The sequence below is a fragment of the Aythya ferina genome, assembly GCF_964211825.1.
Source record: "Aythya ferina genome assembly, chromosome: 1".
Classification (NCBI taxonomy): Eukaryota; Metazoa; Chordata; class Aves; order Anseriformes; family Anatidae; genus Aythya; species Aythya ferina.
The window spans coordinates 111,211,792-111,233,198 of NC_140296.1; the positions used below are offsets into that span (position 1 = coordinate 111,211,792).

Consider the following 21,407-nt stretch of genomic DNA (forward strand, 5'->3'; position numbering starts at 1 on the left):
ACCGTTGATCTAATCTAACACTGTTACATTTTTATACTGATTGGGAAAGGATTTTTTTTTCTTTTCTTTTCAGTCACAAGAAGATAGCTGTTCAACTCCTAATGGAAAAAAAATCTGCAGGAATTATTTGGTAATCTCCTCCTGGAAATAATTTGCATCTGATAGTTACTTCTGGGGCCAAATAAAGTTAGTTGAGAATCCCAAGGCACTTCTGAGGAGGCAGATGTCTACATCACAAAATGATTATCCTGTTATGCTGTGGTGTTAACAGTCTCAGTTGACAGAATGGTGGGTGGTTTTATTTATTTATTATTTTATTTTATTTTGTTGTTGTTTTTTCCCTCGCCCTCTGTTTGTCTGACTCAGGAAGAAGCCTACTGCTGGGAGACCTGAATTACTTCTACTTCTGTCAGATAGGGGCTGGGGATTTCCATCTCCCTAACTTTCAATCTCATCTCTCTCATTTTGTAGATAAATTAACACATGCTGTCAATTTTGATAATTACTGAACTTGCTGATGGTTTTAAAAGGATAAATTGATTGTGTCAGCTAAGAAGGTGTGTCCAGTATTGCCCAATTTGAAGTCCAAAAGAAATCTTACCACTTTTAATAGGAGAAGCTGGCAGTCTTAAATTATCTCTTAAGCAACATTTTGTTAATGTTTTGCAATTCAGTCTGCCATTGAACAGGCAGGGCAGTCTAAAAGAAATGAAGATAACATTAGGGGTGGTAGATATTATATGTGCACATGCCTTGTATATTTAGGATAAATTAAATAGCTGCAGAGCTTAGGGAAAAAAAAAAAAAAAAAAAAGATTGTCAGTATTTCCAAATGTTAATGGGGAGTATTGAAACAAGACTTCATTTGTAGGCTGGACATGTTTCATGATATTACGCTTTCTGTATCTACAGACAAAATGCTTTCTAGTGCAGATCACAGAATCAGAAATGATCTTAATGGTTGGGAAGACAATGCAATGTAGCCAGTTAATGAAAGAGCTTGATCTGTACAGAAAATTATTTTGAACAGATACACACATACATAGAAAGAAAGATTAATTTAGAGACCTTTGTCATTAAAGCAGATTTTTGTATGGTTTTCTGTGGGATTTAAGGGGGATTAAATGTTTGACATCACTTTGCCTGCACAGGCTATGTTGAAGAGGTTACTGAGCGAGTGATGGAGAACTCAAATATGCGCCTATGCTGAAAGAGTGGAAGCAATGGATCAGGCTGCAGCCTGGCAAAAAAATTTGCTCTATCTACTACATTTCTAAAAGCAGGGTGCTTCTGGTATGACAGCAGATGCCACAGGAATGTAGAGCTCAAGGAATTTTAATGATTTGCCAAAGTACGAGGGGAACTCAGAGAGGACATCAGAACTGGGATGCCTGTGTCTTCTGTCTTCAGTGATGCCTTGCTTCACATGCATCCTTTGTGTGATATGCTGTTTCTAAACAGTAAAAGCACTAAAAATAAAAAGTCAGCAAGGTGGATTGGCTGATCAGGTGCATTTCTCTTTTGGAAGAGATGGTCCTGGTCATGAAACTTCTGCTCCTCACCTGCCTGTGGCCAACAGCAGTGCTACACAGCTCTCAAAGTCAGCATCACCATCGTCATCATTGGCAACATTTCTCATTCTTAAGAAAACATAACAGGTAAGCAATATATTCTCTCTGTGTTCATCTGATAAACTTGGTGCTGTCTGTCAGCAAGCTTTTGATGCACCCTGTTTGTTCACTGTCTTGTTTTGCCAGTTTCTGAATATATGCTATGCATAATACATGTAGAGGGTGTTCCCAAAACAGAAATGGTAAACTATTAATTGACAGAGCTTTTTCATAATTAGCCATTTCATAATGTGATTTCATGTATGCTTCATGTATACACAGGCATGTACACACTCACACCCCTACACAGCTCTTTTTAATTGTGTGATACCAGACTACTATTGTGATGAACTGAGTATTTTTGTCCTCGCTTCCCTTACAACAAGTAGAAATGCATTCCAGTTTGATGCCAATGCTTGAAAGTGACTTCCATTAACTAAACAGCAGAGTAGCTACACTGTCAAGATGCAGAAGACATTTTTATGGCACTAAATGAGGTGAATTGTACTTTATTTTTAGTGATGACACAATGTGCTCCCGTTCTGGAATATGCCTGTGTTCTTAGACGTTGGAAGGGAAATTGTTCTTAGTCTTTCTAATCAAGTAATTCATTTAAAAGGAATAGTGATACAAAGCTTTTTACATATAAATTTCTTTGCAAAGTGTTTGTGCTTTTTACAACAAATACAATTTCACATCTTCCGTGTGAGGCCTCTGAATGTGTTTCGAGATCAATCTCATAACATGTAAGCAGACCACTGACTACCAGTCATAGTTTAAGTAAAATCTCTCTTTGTTGGGAGGTAGGAAATAGTGTGATAAGTAGCGCTATAAGGAAGGAGAAGTGATGCAATGGTTAAACTTTTCCCTGTCCTTGACACCCTATTAAAATGGGCAGGGGAGCTCATTGTTTGTTCATACTAATCACCTATTGAGGAAAAGTAACGTAATTAGACTCCTCTGATGTGGTTAAGCTGTTTTTAAAGTTACATGCTTTGTAGCAGGCATACAGCTGTTTACCTTCTGTATCACTCTTTATGTAATATTCCAGCAGTGACATATCTTTGAGTCCTCACGTGTCTTGTTAAAATCATGGTTAAGCAACAGAAGGCAAGAGAAAATATCCCAGTGACACAATGGAAGTGCCTGGAGATGCTATATAGCTCAGTATTTCTAGGTTTCACCTCAAGGTCATAGGATCAAGTTCAGTCTAAGCCAAAAGCTCATGAAAAGAATGCCTACTCAGCAGACCGTTTCAAACACTGATAGTTTTAGAGTGAATGCTAGTGCATGATTATTTGGAATAATACAACAAAATAAACAGAACTGGAACTAATGTCAAAATAAGGTCTTTACTAGTCTCAGGAAGCAGCTAAGAATCAAAGAGAAACAGAATAAAATAACTCCTTAGTGCTGTAGGGGTAAAGAAGGTCTGTTTTTAGCTGACCTAATACATTTTTGTTAGTGGTAAAAGGGAAATGCATGCTAATATTTGCATTTATCCTGTTCTGCAATAGCTGGACATTGCTGACCTCTTGCCACAGAATGACGGTAACTATATTAGCACAGTATCCTCTACATTTTCATAGATCTTTACTAATACCTGCAAATGGATCCACAGGCCAGGCCTGAGAGACAGGCTGCAGAAATGTGTTAACAGAACAGAAAACAGGAGGAATGGCAGCACCATGTTCTCAACTAACACTGAATAGGGTAGCAGTTTTCTTTACATAAGGCAAAGCCTTTCATAGCTTCATTTCCTAGACCCTTGTGATTTAAAATTTGGAACTGGGAAGAAGACTGCAGAATCTGAGCCAAAGAAGATCCCAAAGCTCAACAGCTGCAAATCAGCTTTTCTGTGGAAAGGATCCAAATATGTTTAATTTCTCTTTGTTTGATTCTAACTCTGGTTTTATTTCTAAAGGCAGCATTATCCTCCAGTACATTGCAACAGGGTCTGACTTTCCTCTTTTTCTTTCTGGGGAAAAACCTTTCAGCCAGCCCTAGAGTTATTAGGGACACAGCTGACAGATGGCCTTGGTTAAATGGGTGGCCTTTTAGAAAGAATCCCATGTGAAAATGTTACTTAACCTACAAGTTCCACTGGTTTAATAGAGTAACCCAATTCTCCCTCCAAAGCTATTTGTCTGCATTCTCTTGTAAAGAAGATTTTAAAGCATTAACCAAAAGTACATGAGAAAGAGATTATTCTCATGGTCCATTTCCTAAAGCAAAGAACAAAACATTTGACTATCCAAATATTAGGCATTTTGACAGTGCATGTTGCTGATGTTATTGAACTCTTGGAAATGCAGAGAGAGAGAGAAAGAGAGAGAGAACTGAAAAAAGAAAAACTTACTTTTTTCTGGATTTCAAAATTTGATAAGTGTGTTAAAAGTTTCAGAGATCACAGTGCTGTATAACTCCAGATACCTTCCCGGGAATGAGATTTCTGTAGTTCTACCTTTTGGTTACCTTTGATTTGATAGTAGTTAGAGTATCTTAGGGACACAGCACTGGAAAGAACCTTGTAGCCATTAAATTTAGGGTCCTTCATGGTATTCTTTCCACAAAACAGTCCTTCAGAGTACCCTTTTCATAAACTCACCTAGTTTCCTTCTGAATGTGATGAGATTTTTTTTCCCTCTACTTCCATACTGCAGTAATAAAGGAAGTGTGGTATTTTGGATACTATATTAGTGTAACAGAAAACAAAGCCACTCCTACCTGTCCTTTCTGAGATGTGAGTTTAAGATTTTTCAAAGCTTTTGACTTTCTCATGAGCAGCACAGAGCATTAAAACAGAACAGCTACAATGGATCTTACCAAATGCCCATGTATGATAGTGCCCTGTTTCCAACAGTGGCTGTAAGCACAAGTCTGGAAGAATAAGGACAGGGTGAATATGAAAGGTATTTTCCACTAATAGTCCCCCATCCTGCAGTCATCATATTTTCCTCAGAAACTTCCTGAGTTCGATGTAATTTCTGCATTTTTAGTGACCTTCTGTGGATTTCTTTTCCATGAACTTGTCTGATTTCTCCCTGAAGCAGAGTAAACTTTCAGTAATCTGGTAAGTTAAAAACAAACAAAACAAAACAAAAACAACAAACAAACAAACAAAAAAACAGATGGCATACTAACCACACTGCTCCCTTGAATGCCACTGGTTATGTAACACCACTGTTGGCATGATGGGGTTAAATGCTTCAGCCAGAAATGATCCAATTTCCCTGAAGCAGACCTTTCACCTTTCACTCCTTGTTACTTATTAAGGTTAGCTAAAAGCAGCTAAGTTTGTCCTTAAAAACCTGCCATGTATTCATCTGTTATTAAAGAATTCTGAATTGGTTCCCTTGGTTTTGCAGGCAGTGACTAGCTGCTGTTTGAGAGCTCTGCCAGACACCAAGGCATTGAGCCATGAGTCCATGTAACAGTATCACAGAATCACAGAATTTCTAGGTTGGAAGAGACCTCAAGATCATTGAGTTCAACCTCTGACCTAACACTAACAGTCCCCACTAAACCATATCCCTAAGCTCTACATCTAAATGTCTTTTAAAGACTTCCAGGGATGGTGACTCCACCACTTCCCTGGGCAGCCTGTTCCAATGTCTAACAGTACTGGGTAGCGAAGCGTCCAAACAGTATCTCACTTGTTTTTCATCTGAAGAGTTAGTGCTTCCATTAATTTCCTATATAAATGCCAGAAGGGGTGTCTTCCCCATGTGATATGAAACACTTCAAATGATTTTTATGATCTCCTTTGGAATTTATAGGCTACAATTTCATTTGCATAATGTAAAATGTTGCCTGGAATACAGCTGTAGAAAGAGATATTATAACTGGAAGCAGTAGTTTTTTGAGCATGTGCTTCACTGAGGCTGACAAGCCTGTTTCTGCCATTGCCCAGATCAATGCCAATACAAAGCCACCTGTCAGATCTCCATTTATTACTACTACCCCAGACAGGTAAAGAGAGATTTTCTTTCCTCAGATGCATGCAGGCTTTTCCTATCAAACACCAGAGCCTGATGTCTGCCATACAATGAGGGTGCAGAATCAATGCCTACCCTTAGACTCCCAGATTATGGTGCTCTGGCCAAAGCTGCATGATAAAGAGGCCATGGTGCCATTTTAATTATATTAAAATATAATCTAGGTCTTTGCTGTGCTTCTGTGGGACTGAAAAATGTTTCACTGGCAACTGCCACTCCGCTATGGTCTTGACTGACCTTGAGAAGCTTTTCTGAGACCTACACTGGTTAGCTCTGTCTCTTCTGCTTTTTAATGGAATTGGCCCCATGGGAAGAAGCAATCAAGAAAACATCTGCTGATGATTTCACAATGCTGTGGTACTGATCAATAGTTAGATATGGGTCTAGGATTTCTTGGGAGTAAACAAATACATGCATGCAATTCCCTTTGAGTCACCAGTTAAATAACTTTAATGCTGCAGTGAGGACAATTTAATACTCTAACTCTTAGCCAAGGAACAGCATCTGGAGTCCAGATGCTGATGTTAAAGGAATATTTGCTGGAGAACACTTCTTAGCCTTAGGTGGGAGAAGCAGGCAGTGAGGAAAAAAAGAAGTGAAGCAGAAGTGTATTTAAAAAAAAAAAAAAAAAAAAAAAGTAGAATTTTTAATGGCATTTTTAAAATTTTTGGTACCTTTACATGTGCAATGTTACCAGTGTCCATGAAATTAATTCCAAGTACCATGAGCACATACTTCCGCATGTAAGCTTTTTTTCCTTTTCAATTAAAAAAAATCTGCCAAAGGAAGGTGTTGAAGAAAAGATGGCACACATTTGTAATGAAAGTACATTCTGTACTGTACTTTCTCTTCTGACTCCTGCAAGATCTTGCCTTGTTATGAACAACTACTTCTGATAGCAGCTAGAAATAATTACAGTTACTCCACCATTTGTATATACAACATCAGGTTGAAGATGCTATTCAACTAAGCGGGCACAAAAGATGATTTTCACATAGGCAACATTTTTGTTTATTTTGTGCTCATACAGGAACACGGAAAGAATATCAAAATCCCATAGCATCTCTTTTCAGAGGCTTATTAAGAAGAAATCTCCTGCCCTGGTTGCTTATATTTTACTTCTTGATATTACTAGGGAACATTTTCCTCAGTCACCTAGTTATTTCCAGTAAGAAGTTATAATAAATGTAGCATAGCTTTAGCTTGCTTCTTCCAGTGAAATCATCAGAGCCTCAGACAGGTATCTTTCTCGGCACATTTGATAACAAATAACCTAGTGCTTCCAAACTGTTTTAGCTGTGCCATGGCTTTCTGAACATAATTCATCATTTCCTCCTATACCAGTTCCCAAGCAGCAGAATTTCCCCGCATGCCTATTGTGGAGTATTGCAGGTGTTTGTTTCTACTGCCTGTGCTGCTCTGACACAGACAGGCTTGATTACAGCTGTTTTAATTCTCTGAAGTGTGAGGTTTCATTTTAGCATCCACATAATTTTGTTCCAAGGGAACTGAAGTCTTTCTTTGAAATGCTTGATGGATGTTTGCCCAGATAATTTGGTTCAGGCAACGCTGCTGGAGACATTCAAGAATACGCAGGTAGGTGAACTTGGTCAAGCCTAATGGTTCTGAATAGCCAAACAGCTGGTGACACTGCAGCATCCCTGTGACACAGCATTGTAATTCCTTGACCTTCATTAATTAAAAAGGGGGAGAGGGAGCCCAAGTAAATACAGCTGCTCCTTATCCTAAGGTATCTCATACCTCCTCCTACTCAGTGCTTGGCTACAGGGCAAATCTTTAGAACAAATTGTGATCATTCAGTCTAAAGCAACAATTACAGTCACTGGCTGCAAAGTCTCAGTGAATCACAGAGGGCATGAAAAAAATGATCTCTAGGGAGATTCCCTTGCCTGTGGCAAAGTAGCTGTGTTTAAGACATTCCTACAGATATCTGTCTAACCAATTTTTGTGTAGCATGAGTGAAAGGAGTCTCAAAACCTCCCCAGGCAATCTGTTCACTGTTCTCACCAGGAGGTACCACATCTCCCCTGTTGCCATTACCCATCCTGTCTGGGAGTGGATATGGAACAAAAGGCCCTGTAAAAGCTCATTATGTGTTCAGAAGATTGTGATATGTTCCCTCAGTCTTCTTTCTCCAAATTAAACAGCACTGGTTCCTTGGGATCCTCCCACACCTTTTATAAAATGGAAGCTGAAAACTAGACTCAATGCTCCAGCTGAGGTTTGGCTAGTTCTGCTATTACTTGGAGCCAGCCACTTAGAGCAGGTCATACAAGGAGTGGAGACTGAAGGAAGCATCAGAGCAGAAGCAAGATAACAGATTCTTTGAAAAGTCTGTGTCTCTCAGCTGCCAGATCTTGTCTGTGTTATAACCCAAATACTTCAGGATAAGACCACCCTGCTGTCTGTGGCGTACTTTCTGTGTACAGGAAAAATAAAAAAGGAGGCCACACTGTGTTGGGCAGCTGCAGTTCATTTTAGATGCAGGCCCAGCACATAAATGTCCTTTTCAGGTAGTAAAATTCCTCATGGAATTTGGGATGTGGTGCAGTATGTTCTGCAAAGGGAAGAGAGTTAACAGCAGTCATTAAGAAGAAAAACAGAATTCATGGCATCCTACTAAGAGCATCCAAACAGAAAGATTAATCTGTGTTTCCTCTGTGCTACCCAGAAACTTGGTCATGTGTGACATGAGAAAAAAACACAGAGACAGGACATCTATGATGCAAAGAAATACTGCGTGTCTGAGCAGCAAACAAGGGGTGAGCTAATGAGCAACAAACAAATGGGAAATTACAAGTTAGCATATAACTTGGCCACAACTGATGGATGTTTGTGAGGATCTCAAACACCAAGTTCCTGGATCTAGGACTGTCAGTTTCAGAGTTCCTCAGAAAAATTATTGATTCATTTGAGGTCTTAGGGAAAGAAGAAAAAGATTTATGATAAAAAGTGTAATTGTCTTTGTAATATGGATAATGTACAAAGTGGTTTAAAAATATGGATTCATGGTGTTATTTCCAAGTCTGTGTTGAAAGAAGTTATGTGAACAATACCTTTTTTTTTTTTTTTCCATTTGGCTATAATTTCTCATATAATGATAGAAAAAGTCTCTGAAGGGATTTCTTATATGTAAAAGGTGTTCCTCATGAACCTGGGTGCCCTCATACCTGATTTATCCACCTTTTCCAATATGTATCTCCCCAACTTTATTAACACAGTTGTTTCCCTTATTACTGTAGATTCAACTGTCCAGGATTTTTGAGTCCCTGCTTCATTTAGCCTTCTGTCAGGCAGGAATAAAAATGAAGTTTCTTACTTTTTTTTTTTTTTTTTTTTTTTTTAACATAGCAAACGAGAAATTAAAATGAGGAAACTTGACAGCACCAAAGTACGGCCACTTAAATCTGAGCAGCTTCTTCGCATAGAGGACCATGACTTTGCACTGAGACCTGGATTTGGAGGTAAGCAGCAGGTGCCAGTGCTGTGCTGGTTAGCTCTTCATTCTCTATCTGAAAGTTACTTAAACTCTGTCCGGCAATGTCATTTAAAATTGAATGACAGCTTTAATTGCAGCTCACCTCTTTCGTACTCCAGAAACCAAAGAAAAAACTAGAAATAATTGAAGGTGAGGCACTTTTTTTGTATTTAGCATATCAATAGGAGAAACCATTCAAACTGTCTCCTGCTCAGAACTAATTAAAAAAAGCAATATTATTAGAATACTATTCTTTGAGCACAGTGATTAAGGTATCCCTGGAAACTGCATAGTCTAGTAGCAATTAGCAAATGACTTAGTCATCAGATTTGTTTTGAGAGATTGAAATGACCTATGAATTCCTAAATCTGTTTGCTCTGTACAAAATTTAATAGCTAACCACAGGCCTTCAGTTTATTACCATGTAGTTTCTGTGTTGTTGGGCACTATGATGATTATTTCTTCATTTAACTAAATTGCATGTGGATAACATCCCAATCAATGGGACATTCCCAGTTTAGATTTGATTTTGGCTGTCCTTCATAGAAAGTAAAATTAGAAAGCTGCCCTACTCTTAAGCTTTGACTGTGTCTTTGCATCACCAGTTCAGCGTTCATGATTCATAGAAATAGACCCACCTGCCCTGGATTATGAAGCCAAAATAAAATATATGAGGAGCAATTATCAGCTGTGTGAAAAGGCATAAATCTAGGAGGCTAGATGAAGCCTGTGGAGCTGTTCTCATTGACACCAGGTGCTGGGCCTTGGCAAGCATGCCAGGAGGGAGAAACCTGAAGTAAGAAAAGCCTCTCTGGATGCACTGGTTGAATGTGAAAGAATTTCTCATTACTCTAGAAATGTTGGCTTGTCAGGGAGCAAAAATCTTTCCTGACTTTTAACAGTAGTTGAGTTATGTCTGTATCTTGGCAGCAAAAGTTAGGATTGCATTTTGCCTAAAACCTGTCTAACCTAATATCTGTCACTCTGGACATCTTCCTGTTATTACCTGCTTTGTCACACAAGGAATTTAAACTTTTGACAGTATCATCTCAGAAAGGAAGCAGCATTTCCATGAAAGAAGCAACAGTTCAGGATGTACTTTATCACTGGATCATCACAGAAAGCAATACTTCTGATGCACATAAAAGCAGCTTTCAGAATATACCCTGTGATCTGGCAGCTGTAATTTTCCACAGGCAGTGAGGATTTTTCTGCACCCAGAAAATCTGTACCAGGCTTTTTCCCCTTGTCCTTTTATTTTCAGATGACTAGTCATAGAGCCCTTTCAATTCCCATTGAAGCCAGCTGTGGTTTTTCCACTGACTTCATTGCACGGGCCTCCTAATAATCACATTGCCATGGGTACGATTTCAGCTGCACTCCCGTCTTCCAGAAATAGCTTTCAGCAGAACTGTGCATCAGCTTTGCTGCTCTTGTATTATCCACGTGCTGTAGTGGCATAGGTGGCACTTTTAAAAGTCATGTCCAGTAGTTCACACACATTCACATTTTCAGGACTCTCTTAATAAATGGAATATTTATGTGTCAATCTCTTTAAGACTATAACATGGATCCATTAACATTTTTACAGCACACAATGAAAAGTCTTGGGGAAATGAGTATTGATCCTAATTTTACACTGCATTATTCCTGTCTTACCATTGATTTCAATAATGTTACAGCAGTAAAGAATGGCTTGTTTTTCAGAAGAGACAGGTTAATAAGGCATGACAGAGAGTTATCACGCAAATGTAACCTCATCAAAGGACAAAACCATCTGAAACACGAATCTGAATAACATACACAGAATTATTGTCTGACAGCAGAGTACGTGTTTGTCTAAAAGACACTACGAGTAAGTGTGCAATAGAAGGAAGCAGCTACAGAAGATGAAATTAGAGATATCCCTGCTGCCCAGGCACTGACTGGAAGGAGTCACATATACCCTTCTCACAAGGTGGGCACTGCTACCAGCAAGGCTCACAGCATGTTCAGTACAGCTTATGCCCTGGGGCTGGCGCAGCTAGGGAACAAGGACTTTGCTTACTTTCCCCTTCTTCACACTGTACCCACAGCCATAGCATGGCTCTGAACTGCATTAAGACTTACAATACTGTGGCTTTATGTATTTAAACAGATGAGGTTTGGGGTTTGTTTTTATCAAACATAAAATAGCATCTCAGTACTGTGATTCTTTGAGGGCTTGGATCTGCAACATATCACAGTGCATGATTTATTTAGCTCAGCACAATGCATGATTTTATGATACTGATGGGAGAAAAGAAAGAAAACAAAACAGGTCAAAAGAGCTGAGTGAAAAACAAGTATTTTAAAATTATTCTTTACCTTTCAAAGAGGGACAATTTTTTTCCCTCCTCTATATCTCATTGTGATTTCCTTGGTGTGTCATTGAGCTGTAATGACAGATTTTGTTAATTTCTACTGTGCCCCTTTCCCTGAGAAGGTCAATCGTCCTTTGCACCAGTTTGAGGAAAGAAGCAGCTGGAAAATCTATGCTGTTTTTAACCTGCTGGAGATTCCTCAGTTCAGGGAACTCATAAATCTAAATCTAGCTTGTTAATTTCATTTAGCCCCACACATGCAAAGTGAATGAGGAAGATAATAGGACCCAGAGATTTTAGTATTTATAATTAAATAAAAAGGAAAGACAGAGAAAACACATGCTGAATTTGGTTTGTAAACTGAGCAAACATCTGCACAGGAAAAGATTTGGGGGAAATGAATGTAGAGCTGTTGAACACTGATGCTTCTGGCTGCAGTGTCACTGGAAATAATTGTGACCTTGCTCACATGGCTGATTGCATTCTCTTGAAAAAATATGTCATTGCTTTTTGGAGATGAAAGGTTATTTTTTGACCAAATGGCCACAGTTCTGCTTTTATTTATTTGAGTGTAATTTGTCTTTGTTCTGTTGATTGCAATGACATTCCAGCTGCACAAGCATAAGTTGACTCTCTGCTGATTTTAAAATTTAGTCCTGACATTGTCTGTTTATTAACAGATTAGAGATCTAAGTCTGAGAAGCATACTGTGTCAGCGTGAAGCAAAATCAGCAAGCTGCTAGCAAGCTGTTTCTATGTTTTTACTATAGAAATGCTCCTATGTCTGCAGCTCATTACACAGTGAGGCTGAGTGAAGCAAACCTATTCAGTACATACAAATATTATTTAAGATAAAAAAATGAAAACTTATGTTGTTACACTGCATTTACTCCCTAAGCCAGGCTCCCGGGTTGTTTGTTTTGTCATGGTCCTCTTCTGTTTGAAAGTCGCTGGTAGATGGACCCAAGCAGACTGACCTCCTGCAGGCCAAGGAGAAGAAAGAGCACTAAAGTTTCCTGTAGATGAGCATAGTGAAGGCTTGAGAAATTCCACCAGCAATGGTATAGTACTGGTCATCAGTTGTGGTAAGGACTGTTTGTATAAGTCCTACCAAAGGAAACAAATAACTGTCAGTAGACTCAAAGTCAGATCTTTTCATGACTTACATGTATCTTTGTATGGCTATGGCCTAAAGTACCTCAGCTGATTTTTCAGTAGCCTGGTGAACTGATAATCTGTGAGAAGATAGCTCAAGTCTGGACTGGAGAAAAAACAAGAAATTAAATTATGTTGACAACACAACTCAGAATGATCGTCTCCATATTTTAAACTCAGTGAGAAAAGATGAGCACAGGCCAGTATCAGACATTGTGCTGAGATTTCTAGCAGCTCACATCTGAGGAGCACCATGCAGGCTGTCTTGACAGCCAAAACCTTATGCATTGAGGGAGGTGTTAGCGTGAGTCACACTTAGAAACCTTTTAAAATGACTTTATTTTCTACTATATTTATGCATCTATTTCTCTATATAGTGTTATTTTCCTAACATTCTTATTTCAGTGTATTAGCAGAAGTCATTTTGAGCTCTTGGTTTCCTGAGTTCTGTCTCCATGAGCTAAAAATCAGCATTGTCATTTTAAAAATCATCATTCCTTTACTCCTCTGTCCTTTGGTTTTCCTAAAACTCTTTCACAAGCTCTCTGAACTATTTTGCAATCTAGAGATTATAGAACCACATATTAACTGTCACTACGTAAAAGTAGTTCTCTCTATGTGTATATATACATATACGAATATACATGTATATATTGAAGTATAACAGCTTTATTTTTCTTTTCCATTGTATCTTAATGACCTGTCAGGCCCTATGCTACTGGTGGGTGAGTTAAAGAAATTTTAGAATTGGATATTTCTGCTTTGTCAACCTGTAAAAGGTTGTACATATTAGAAAGATGGAAAATGATTTAGTACAATTTAGCTGATCAAACCATAGCAGTCTTTCTAGAGAATTTTCATCCCAATCTACAGTTAAGCATAGTCTTTATTCCAGATTGTCAGAGGATCAGAGATCACAGTAACTCCTCCCCATTTCTTGAAAGTTCAGAAACATCTCACTGTTGTGGAGGAGAGTGACTGACAAAAGTGGAATAACTTTCTCCCATGGAAGGAATAGCTGGGGTCCAAAACAGGATGGAAATATTTTGGTAATTTGCTCTGATAGGCAACTTCTCCTGGATGTGTTTTTGTACATTGCTAGTTCTTCTATTCCAAGAACTGGCTATGGCTGATACCAGTCCCCCTTCATTTCCCATGTAAATAAGAAAGAAACAAAAGAGTAACAAGAAGAAAATACTATAGCCAGTACTGCTCCTGTTTTACTCATTGCCAGGGGAAAGTAAATACATCCACGCAGCTTAACTTACCTGCGGCTTGTTTGCATTTCTGTCTCTTTGGTTCTCTTCCTCTACAAGCCCACAAGCCTTTTTTAGAAAAAAGCATTTGTATAGATCTTAATCCTCCCCCAGTCTCTCTCTGTCTTACTGGCAGCCTTCTGTAGACCTAGCTTTTTTCTCAGCATAGCCTGTTATGAAGCTAACTGTGAAAAATCGGTGACTGATCTTTCTAAATTCAATGTCTGTCTTAGGAAATTGCAGGTGCAATCAGCGGTGTGTTTAAAGGTTTGACTGCTACTACAAACAAACAAACAAACAACAATGTATGTAATTCATTAAGCCAGTTATTATTACTGTAGAAATTGGTCCTAGAATGCTAGTTTTTTTTTTTAATGTAATAGCCCTTTTAAAAAGGATATTATAGACTTTGTCTTTCTTGCTATTTATTAAAAAATTCCATGCTCATCAAGGAATTCTTTTGCTATGTTTAAACCTTTAAAATAAAAGAGAATAGCAATGGCTTGTGTGAAGATAAACCCCTCTGAAAACAATTCTATTTTTTCTCCTGAGGAGTAATTATCTTGAAAATCTGTGGAACCTCCATTGTGAAAATCACTAATCCCTCTAAAATAATGATTTGTAGCAGTGCTCCAGCAGCAACTGAAGCTGCTCAATTTAATAACAAAATCCTCTCTGCCATCTCCAGTTTTGTCGAGCTGGGAAATAAAAAACACAGCTTTTCTCTGGTTACTTTTTTTCAAAGTGAATTTGATGTCATTGCCTGATGGTCAGCCAGAGATTGAAAATCTCAGTACATTAAAGAGAAAGCTGTGGCACAGACATAGGAGTAGAAAAATGACTCATTTTCTGGCCATTTTAGGATGCTTATTGAAATGCTCTTTCTTAAAAAAAACATCCAATCTTAGTATAATAAGCCCAAGGGATAGACAATTTTCAGTTTTCAGCAACCTGTTCACAATAGATCATTATTACTGTTTCTAGTGGAATTGTTTTTTTTAAATCCCAGAAAGAAATTTTCCAAGAAAACTACAAAGCTAAGAAGACCTGGACCAGAGTATGGCCAATAAGTTTTTTTCAGGGGTGGCAGTCTTAGTGGCAGAAATATAAAAATGCTTCAGGTTGGAAAAATGAACAGTACTCTGAAGAGAACAGGACTGCATATATATATAATGTTTAGTGGCTTTATCATCTGAAGTAGGGGCAGAATGGGATGAAAATATTTGTAGCTGCTATGACCTGTCAATATAAGGTCAGAGCTGGGTTCAGGGGACATTGTTTAATAATTGTCTGTGGTGAATGCTAAACTCAACAGTGTTTTCTCCTTAATCGGTATGAGTACACTCTTTGGCTATTTCTCATACAGAGAACAGGAATCTCTTTCTAAGGATTATGTTTTACAGTTCTAACATTTCTACCTCATCAGGAACAAATTTCATTGCAACTGTTACCTATTTATTTAATTCACACTAGAAACACCCACTGTAATTCTCCTGGCCATAGCTTTTGATCTCTTTTATGTTTTTCACTGTCCTCACTGATTTGGTTTTATAACAGTTCCCAGCTTAGTGCAAGCTGTCCTTTCCAAGAGTGAAGTACCTCTGTGTATTTATGTGTAACGGGCACTTAAGCTTGTGCAGGTGTAACCAACACAATCATCTGTACTTAAGCTGTGACTGGTTTCTAGTTCTAAGACCAATTTCTTTATATCTGCCCAGATAAGGTGAATTATTGACTGAAATTGTGTCCACATTTGAGTAGTGATTGTTTGGGCCAGGAAATTGTCTACAGTTTTTGCAAAGCCCAAGGAAGTGTTAGGACTACCACACTTTGAAGATCTGTCATGCAGAAAAATACTTTTCCTTGCTACACATGGTATGTGTTTACTTAGAAAGCCAGTCATCCTGTTTTGTGGTATGATTTGTGGGTTGCTCCCTGCCTGCTTGAAGAACGCTGAAGGAAGACAGTTAACTTTATTTGCTTTAGACTTGTACCTGACTCAGAAACTGGTAAAAGCCATTTTTTTTTTTTTTTTTTTAATGTGGAGAGTAGCTCCCCTCTCCTCCCCCTTCATCCATGTAATTCTACTCAAATAGGACTAAACCCACTGACAGAAACATTCCAGTCATACATATCAACCTCAAATTTTAGTAATAACTGTTAAGATCAAATGTATGCTCAGATATGAGCACTTCCAGTATGTCCTACCACTTGCAGCTGCCACAGTGCCAGGGTAAGAGTTTGGAGAAACTTACGATATCAAGAAGTTGAAGCTTATTGGTGAGTAATCTTAGATAACATGCAGTTCCTCTGCCAGTCAGTCCCTCCAAACTTCCCTGGGAAACAACTGGCATTTCTAAGGCCCAAGCTACCACATCCAAATTAGAACTCCAGAAAGTACCTGTTACACTGAATGGAGTTTAAAGGGACCCAAGAGCAATGAGGCCATATTTCATGCTGTTGGCATACTAGTGAGCTTTAGTAGTGACTATGCTCCTAGGCTGGAGCACTGTACTTCTACAGCCAGCCTGCTCCCTGACATACCCCAGCTGGCTCACAGCCAACTCAGGTATTAGCTCTGCAACGTGAGCTTTTCCTCTTTCACCATGCAAATGAGGAGCTTGATAAACAACACCTTATCTTTCTGCAGTGTTCGCATTCACATGATGCGCAAACACCACTTGTGAATGATGTTCACATTATGTATAAATCCCGCTATGACTTCCACTTAGACTAAACCTGTCTTTAGCTTGCACCATAGTTTAGATCTCAGTGGAATACTGAAAGGATGAGCGCTCCAACTACAAGCTGGCATTTTTGTAGCCATACTCAATACAAGTCAGTATTTAGCATAAGTAAACTATTAATGTAGTGTGGTTGGGACTGCATGGACAAAATAGAGATGAGAACTGGTCAAACCTGGTTTAGGAGAGGCATAAAATATTTTTACCAGTTTGTGTGAACGAGCCTGGTTGGATATATATGTTGATACTCTTGTGCATCAGCCTCTCAGGTAGATGTCTCCTGCTGCCTTTAGTCTCCAAAAGAAGCAGTATTTTCCCAAGTGCTCTCTAGAGTTTTACTAACACACTAATTGACTGAATTTTGTTTTGAGCTTTGATCCTCTGGCTGATGGACTGAGCCACACATTCCTCTCAGTGGCAGAGATGATTTCTGAGCCATGCAGCACAGCTTTTGTGAGTGCAGAGACATGCTTTTGTATCCCCTGCTAACTCTGGTCGTGGTTTACCTTGTTTTCCTGTGCACATCCTCATCTGTTCTATGTAGGGTCAAAACCTCCATTAAAACATACAAGTCAAATCTAGAGATTACAGAGCCAGATTTTAAAATACCTTTAAAATAGTTCAAGATCTCTGGTGGTAAGAACTGGAGGCAGCTGTGTAATCCTCGAGGGCTGCTATTTTAAGGATAATTCCAAAAAGAGACACAGTATTGTGGCTGGTTGTCAGGAGACTGATATTTCTGGACTATTTTACTCTAATGTAAGGAAAGTGCAAGAAAGAGAGAAAGATGAGTTAAAGAATGCTATCTCCTGCTGTTCAGAATTCTTTGTACCCACATTTTGTATTGCATTATTTTAAAAGTTTACCCTTAAAGTATTTTAAATGCCTATTTTTTACAAATGTAATTGGAATTCCAAGTACAATAAGTAAATGGATTTAAAAAAAAAGTATAATAATTCAAAATGGAGAATATTCTTCAGTGTGTGTGTGTATGCACAAATCTCTGTCCTCTCTGTCTTCCATAAGGAAACACTTAGTCAATTACTTAAGTGGAATGACTTGCTTGCTGAAAATTACACAGGTACATAAGCAGTATAAACCTAGGTTTTTAATTCTAAATATTTTGTACTGAGGAGACTAGAAATAATTTTATATTTTGCTGTAATTCTAAATGATTTTAATCACTTTATTACAAAAATGCAAATATGGTTTTATGATACGTTCATTCAGAGCAAATTGTGTCAGAAACTTACAGCCTTTTTCAGTGGCATGAAATAGTGGGGTAGTATTTTAAAAAAATCCACCAAGTACTGTTTGATGTGTATTGTACTTGAAAATAAATTCTTATTTATTATATTTATAAATTATTATACAATGCACACACAACACTCCATCATGGCACATACTTAGTGTGCGTACATTTTTTCCCTTATAAGGTAGTGAGCAAGAATCCATTTTCACAAACTTGTATGCTAAAATTTAAATAGTTAAGCAACTGAAGATAATTAGGAGGCATAATATTTTTTAATAAGAGTTGGGAGTCATAAGTAAGCTTTGCAGTCACTGAGGTAGGTGGTATATTTACTCAGCTTCTCCCTATGACAGTTCTAAATAGTACACCAAGCAGTTAATTGGCTTTGGTACTGCAAAGAAGCTGCCACTACTACCTAAAGTGCAATGCCACCAACAACTAGTCTGGCAGAAATCACTTAAGATTTGTATTTATTTCTACAACTCTTCAGCACTGGATTTTACTGTGTTGCCATGGGCTTTCTCATTCAGTGTACTATGGTGGACAGACCATAGCAAATGATGGTATGGAGTATACTCTGCATGTTGTTTATATGCAGTCTTCCCTTTAAAAATATGGAATTATGTTCATCACGCTTTCATTCTGTTACTTTGAAGGGTCGCCAATACCTGTGGGCATTGATGTGCAGGTAGAAAGCATTGACAGCATATCTGAAGTTGACATGGTAAGTTGGTTAGTAAAACTAAAAGAATTTCAGCCAAAACTCAAGGTCCCAGAAACATCCAGATGGATGATATAGAACAATACAGTTAAAGGAAGCAAACGCTTAGCACAGCCTTGCCTTAAAGCATGCAAGTCACCCTCATTTAAATTAGTGTTATGTACGAGCACACATTGAATTTCTCCCCGAGCCAGAGGAACAGAACAGAGTGGAGAGCACTCTGATTTGAAAATGTCAACCATTCAGTAAGTCTCATGGGCTTCCATGTAAGCTCTTAGTGCTCTGCACTTTTGAAGATGAGGCTTAATGTCTTTTAGACCTGTCTCAGGTCTGAATATTCCTCATCATTTCTGACATGATGGAGCTATGGTCATAACAAATGGAAATATAAAAATCAGCTCCAGGAATGGTCTTAGGAAGGAGACACCCTCACTACAATCAAGGACATGTAGCAGTGGAATGCAGGCTGCTCATTTCTTAGCCAAAATTGTCACTAATAGTGCAACTCAGATGCTGGTGACAAGTTGCTCAGTCCTAGAATAGCAGGGCACATTAACTTGGCAAAGAGATCTCATTTGTGGTATCTTTTCACACCAAGTGCAGCTGTAGCCATGAGCGTTGAGCGTGCTATGGGCTTGCAGGGGTACTGTACGAACCCCTGCACTGCTGTGCAAACCTACCCAAATCAGTGGGTTTCATGCAGGCATAAAATCAGATTAAATAAGAAAGCTTATTTATCTTCCCAGTATTATTTTCAGAAGTAATTTTTTTACCAAGATGAGGAATGCAAAAGCTAGATAGGTGAGCCCAGAGCAGATAGTCTGTGCAGAAGCTCACACTGGATTTCCAGATTCCTCTCCATCTCTTTCCACAACTATATTTGTTATATGTCATGTTATATAGCCATGTTATTCTATGTAAGATGATATCTTTAACAATATTTCATATTTAAAAGATTGCAATTCTTGTAAAATTGTTTACTCTTATGAAATTCACCATAGTGTTTCTATAATAATCATTTCATTCAAAAAATTTACTAATCTGAAACCACTGACTAGCCTTTGTACAAAATGTACAGATGAATGGATTTTACAAACTGACCTGAAGGAACTATAAAGGAATTGTAAAGGGACTATAGTCTGTTGTGGCAATAACTTGTGAAAATTTCCACAGGAAAACCCTCTCCATTCACCTTAGGTTGGTTGTAGAGTTTCTTTTTCACTTTGTTAATGATCTAATCCAGTAGACCACTGAGCTCTGTAAGAGTTTTATCTAAGTATAAATGACATATGAATGAACCCCAGACTCAGACACCAGGGGCCAGGCAAACACCAGGTATCTCAGAGGTAGCTCCAATATAAATTTAATCTCACTGAGTGGCATTTGATTCCTCTCATGGAGGATCCTCCACATGATGCTTATAGCAGAAACTGATCCTTTACATGGGTTGATTACTTTGTACTGTTTTCTATTGTGCATGGATAAAACATGTATTGTCTTCTTTTATTTTTAATTAAACAAAGGACTTCACAATGACTTTGTATCTCAGACATTACTGGAAGGATGAGAGACTTTCATTTCGTAGTACCAAAAACAAAAGCATGACTTTTGATGGAAGACTGATAAAAAAGATCTGGGTACCTGATGTATTTTTTGTACACTCCAAAAGATCTTTCATCCATGATACAACTGTGGAAAATGTCATGCTCCGAGTATACCCTGATGGCAATGTACTCTTCAGTCTACGGTAAGAACAATACCATTTTTATAAGAAAATACATGATGCAATTGTGGAGCAATAATCTGTATAATGAAAAACTACTGGAAATACTTGCAGTTAGGATTCTGATGCTGAACTGGCATTAATATTCTGGTGTCAGATACTGGGAACAACCGACAAATGGAAATTTGCAGTGTACCAGTGGGAAAATAAATTTAGGATCGATAACATAAAGATAACATCTGTCATTCACATATTGTTCCCCATCACAGCATGATGGCATTTTTTCCATCTGTTGTGAATACCACTGAAGTTTTTCATGTGTTAGTTCATTGACAGTGGTTTTAGCAATATTGGAGTAGTTTTACTGTTGAGTGCAGTAAAGCCCAAAATTATTAGCACAGAACATTTTTTCCCCTGAGTCTTTTAAAATTATCTCGGCTATTTTCACCCTGGGATACCTGTAAACATTGCACTGATATAAATCAGAGCTGCAGGTAGGCACAGAGAGCTGCAGATCATCAGTGCTGATGCCAGCAGTGTTCAACAGGCACACTGTGTGACTACAAAGAACTGGAAAGCAAAACAGCTTTCCATAAGTGGAATAGCAATGCCATTAAACATGCCTTCCTTCTACCTACACAATATTGCTTTTCTTTATCAAGCAGATTTGGATGATGCAGCAGAAACGGTTTTAATGGAAGAATTTTCCCCCTTGGGCAGAGGCCCTGGAGCCTGTGCTTTGCTGGAATCACCACTCTCCACTTTGTTACTAATTAGCCCTGTGCACAGATGTGATATTTCATCTAATCTGGAGAGCTGGAAGATTTATGCAAGCGCCTGAGTTTTTGGTCATGTAATAATTGTTCTAACAAGTAAATTAATTCATCTACTCTCTCATACGGCATGCAGAAACCCTCACAGCAACTGCTGTACACCACGTTGAAATAGTGTTAGGCTTTTATTTTCAAGAATCACACTGACCAGCAAGAAACCATGAGGTAAACTATGCATTTTATTGTTATATTCACTTCTGTGCTTCTTGAGAGAAAAGGATCAGAGGAAATGCACCAAGGCTTACAGCAGTAGCTCTCAATGTGAGGGGAGATG

The 21,407-nt window shown here is 38.3% G+C and overlaps 1 protein-coding gene across 16 annotated transcripts in view; it reads left to right on the forward strand.

Moving 5' to 3' along the window:
• The window catches only part of GABRR3 (gamma-aminobutyric acid type A receptor subunit rho3), a 37,734-nt gene that overhangs the window by 6,243 nt on the left and 10,084 nt on the right, over positions 1–21,407 (forward strand). For 13 of the 16 annotated variants that reach the window (XM_084507124.1, XM_084507121.1, XM_084507130.1 and 10 more), the window contains 5 exons: positions 74–288; positions 1,152–1,658; positions 8,981–9,093; positions 18,513–18,580; positions 20,101–20,324. In XM_084507124.1, coding sequence (XP_084363250.1) covers positions 1,531–1,658; positions 8,981–9,093; positions 18,513–18,580; positions 20,101–20,324 — 533 coding nt within the window. In that variant the 5' untranslated portion in view covers positions 74–288; positions 1,152–1,530. Of the gene's footprint in view, positions 1–73; positions 289–1,151; positions 1,659–4,645; positions 4,684–8,300; positions 8,392–8,980; positions 9,094–18,512; positions 18,581–20,100; positions 20,325–21,407 lie in introns of those variants that run through there. The other 3 variants (XM_084507128.1, XM_084507122.1, XM_084507123.1) reach the window with 3 other exon arrangements.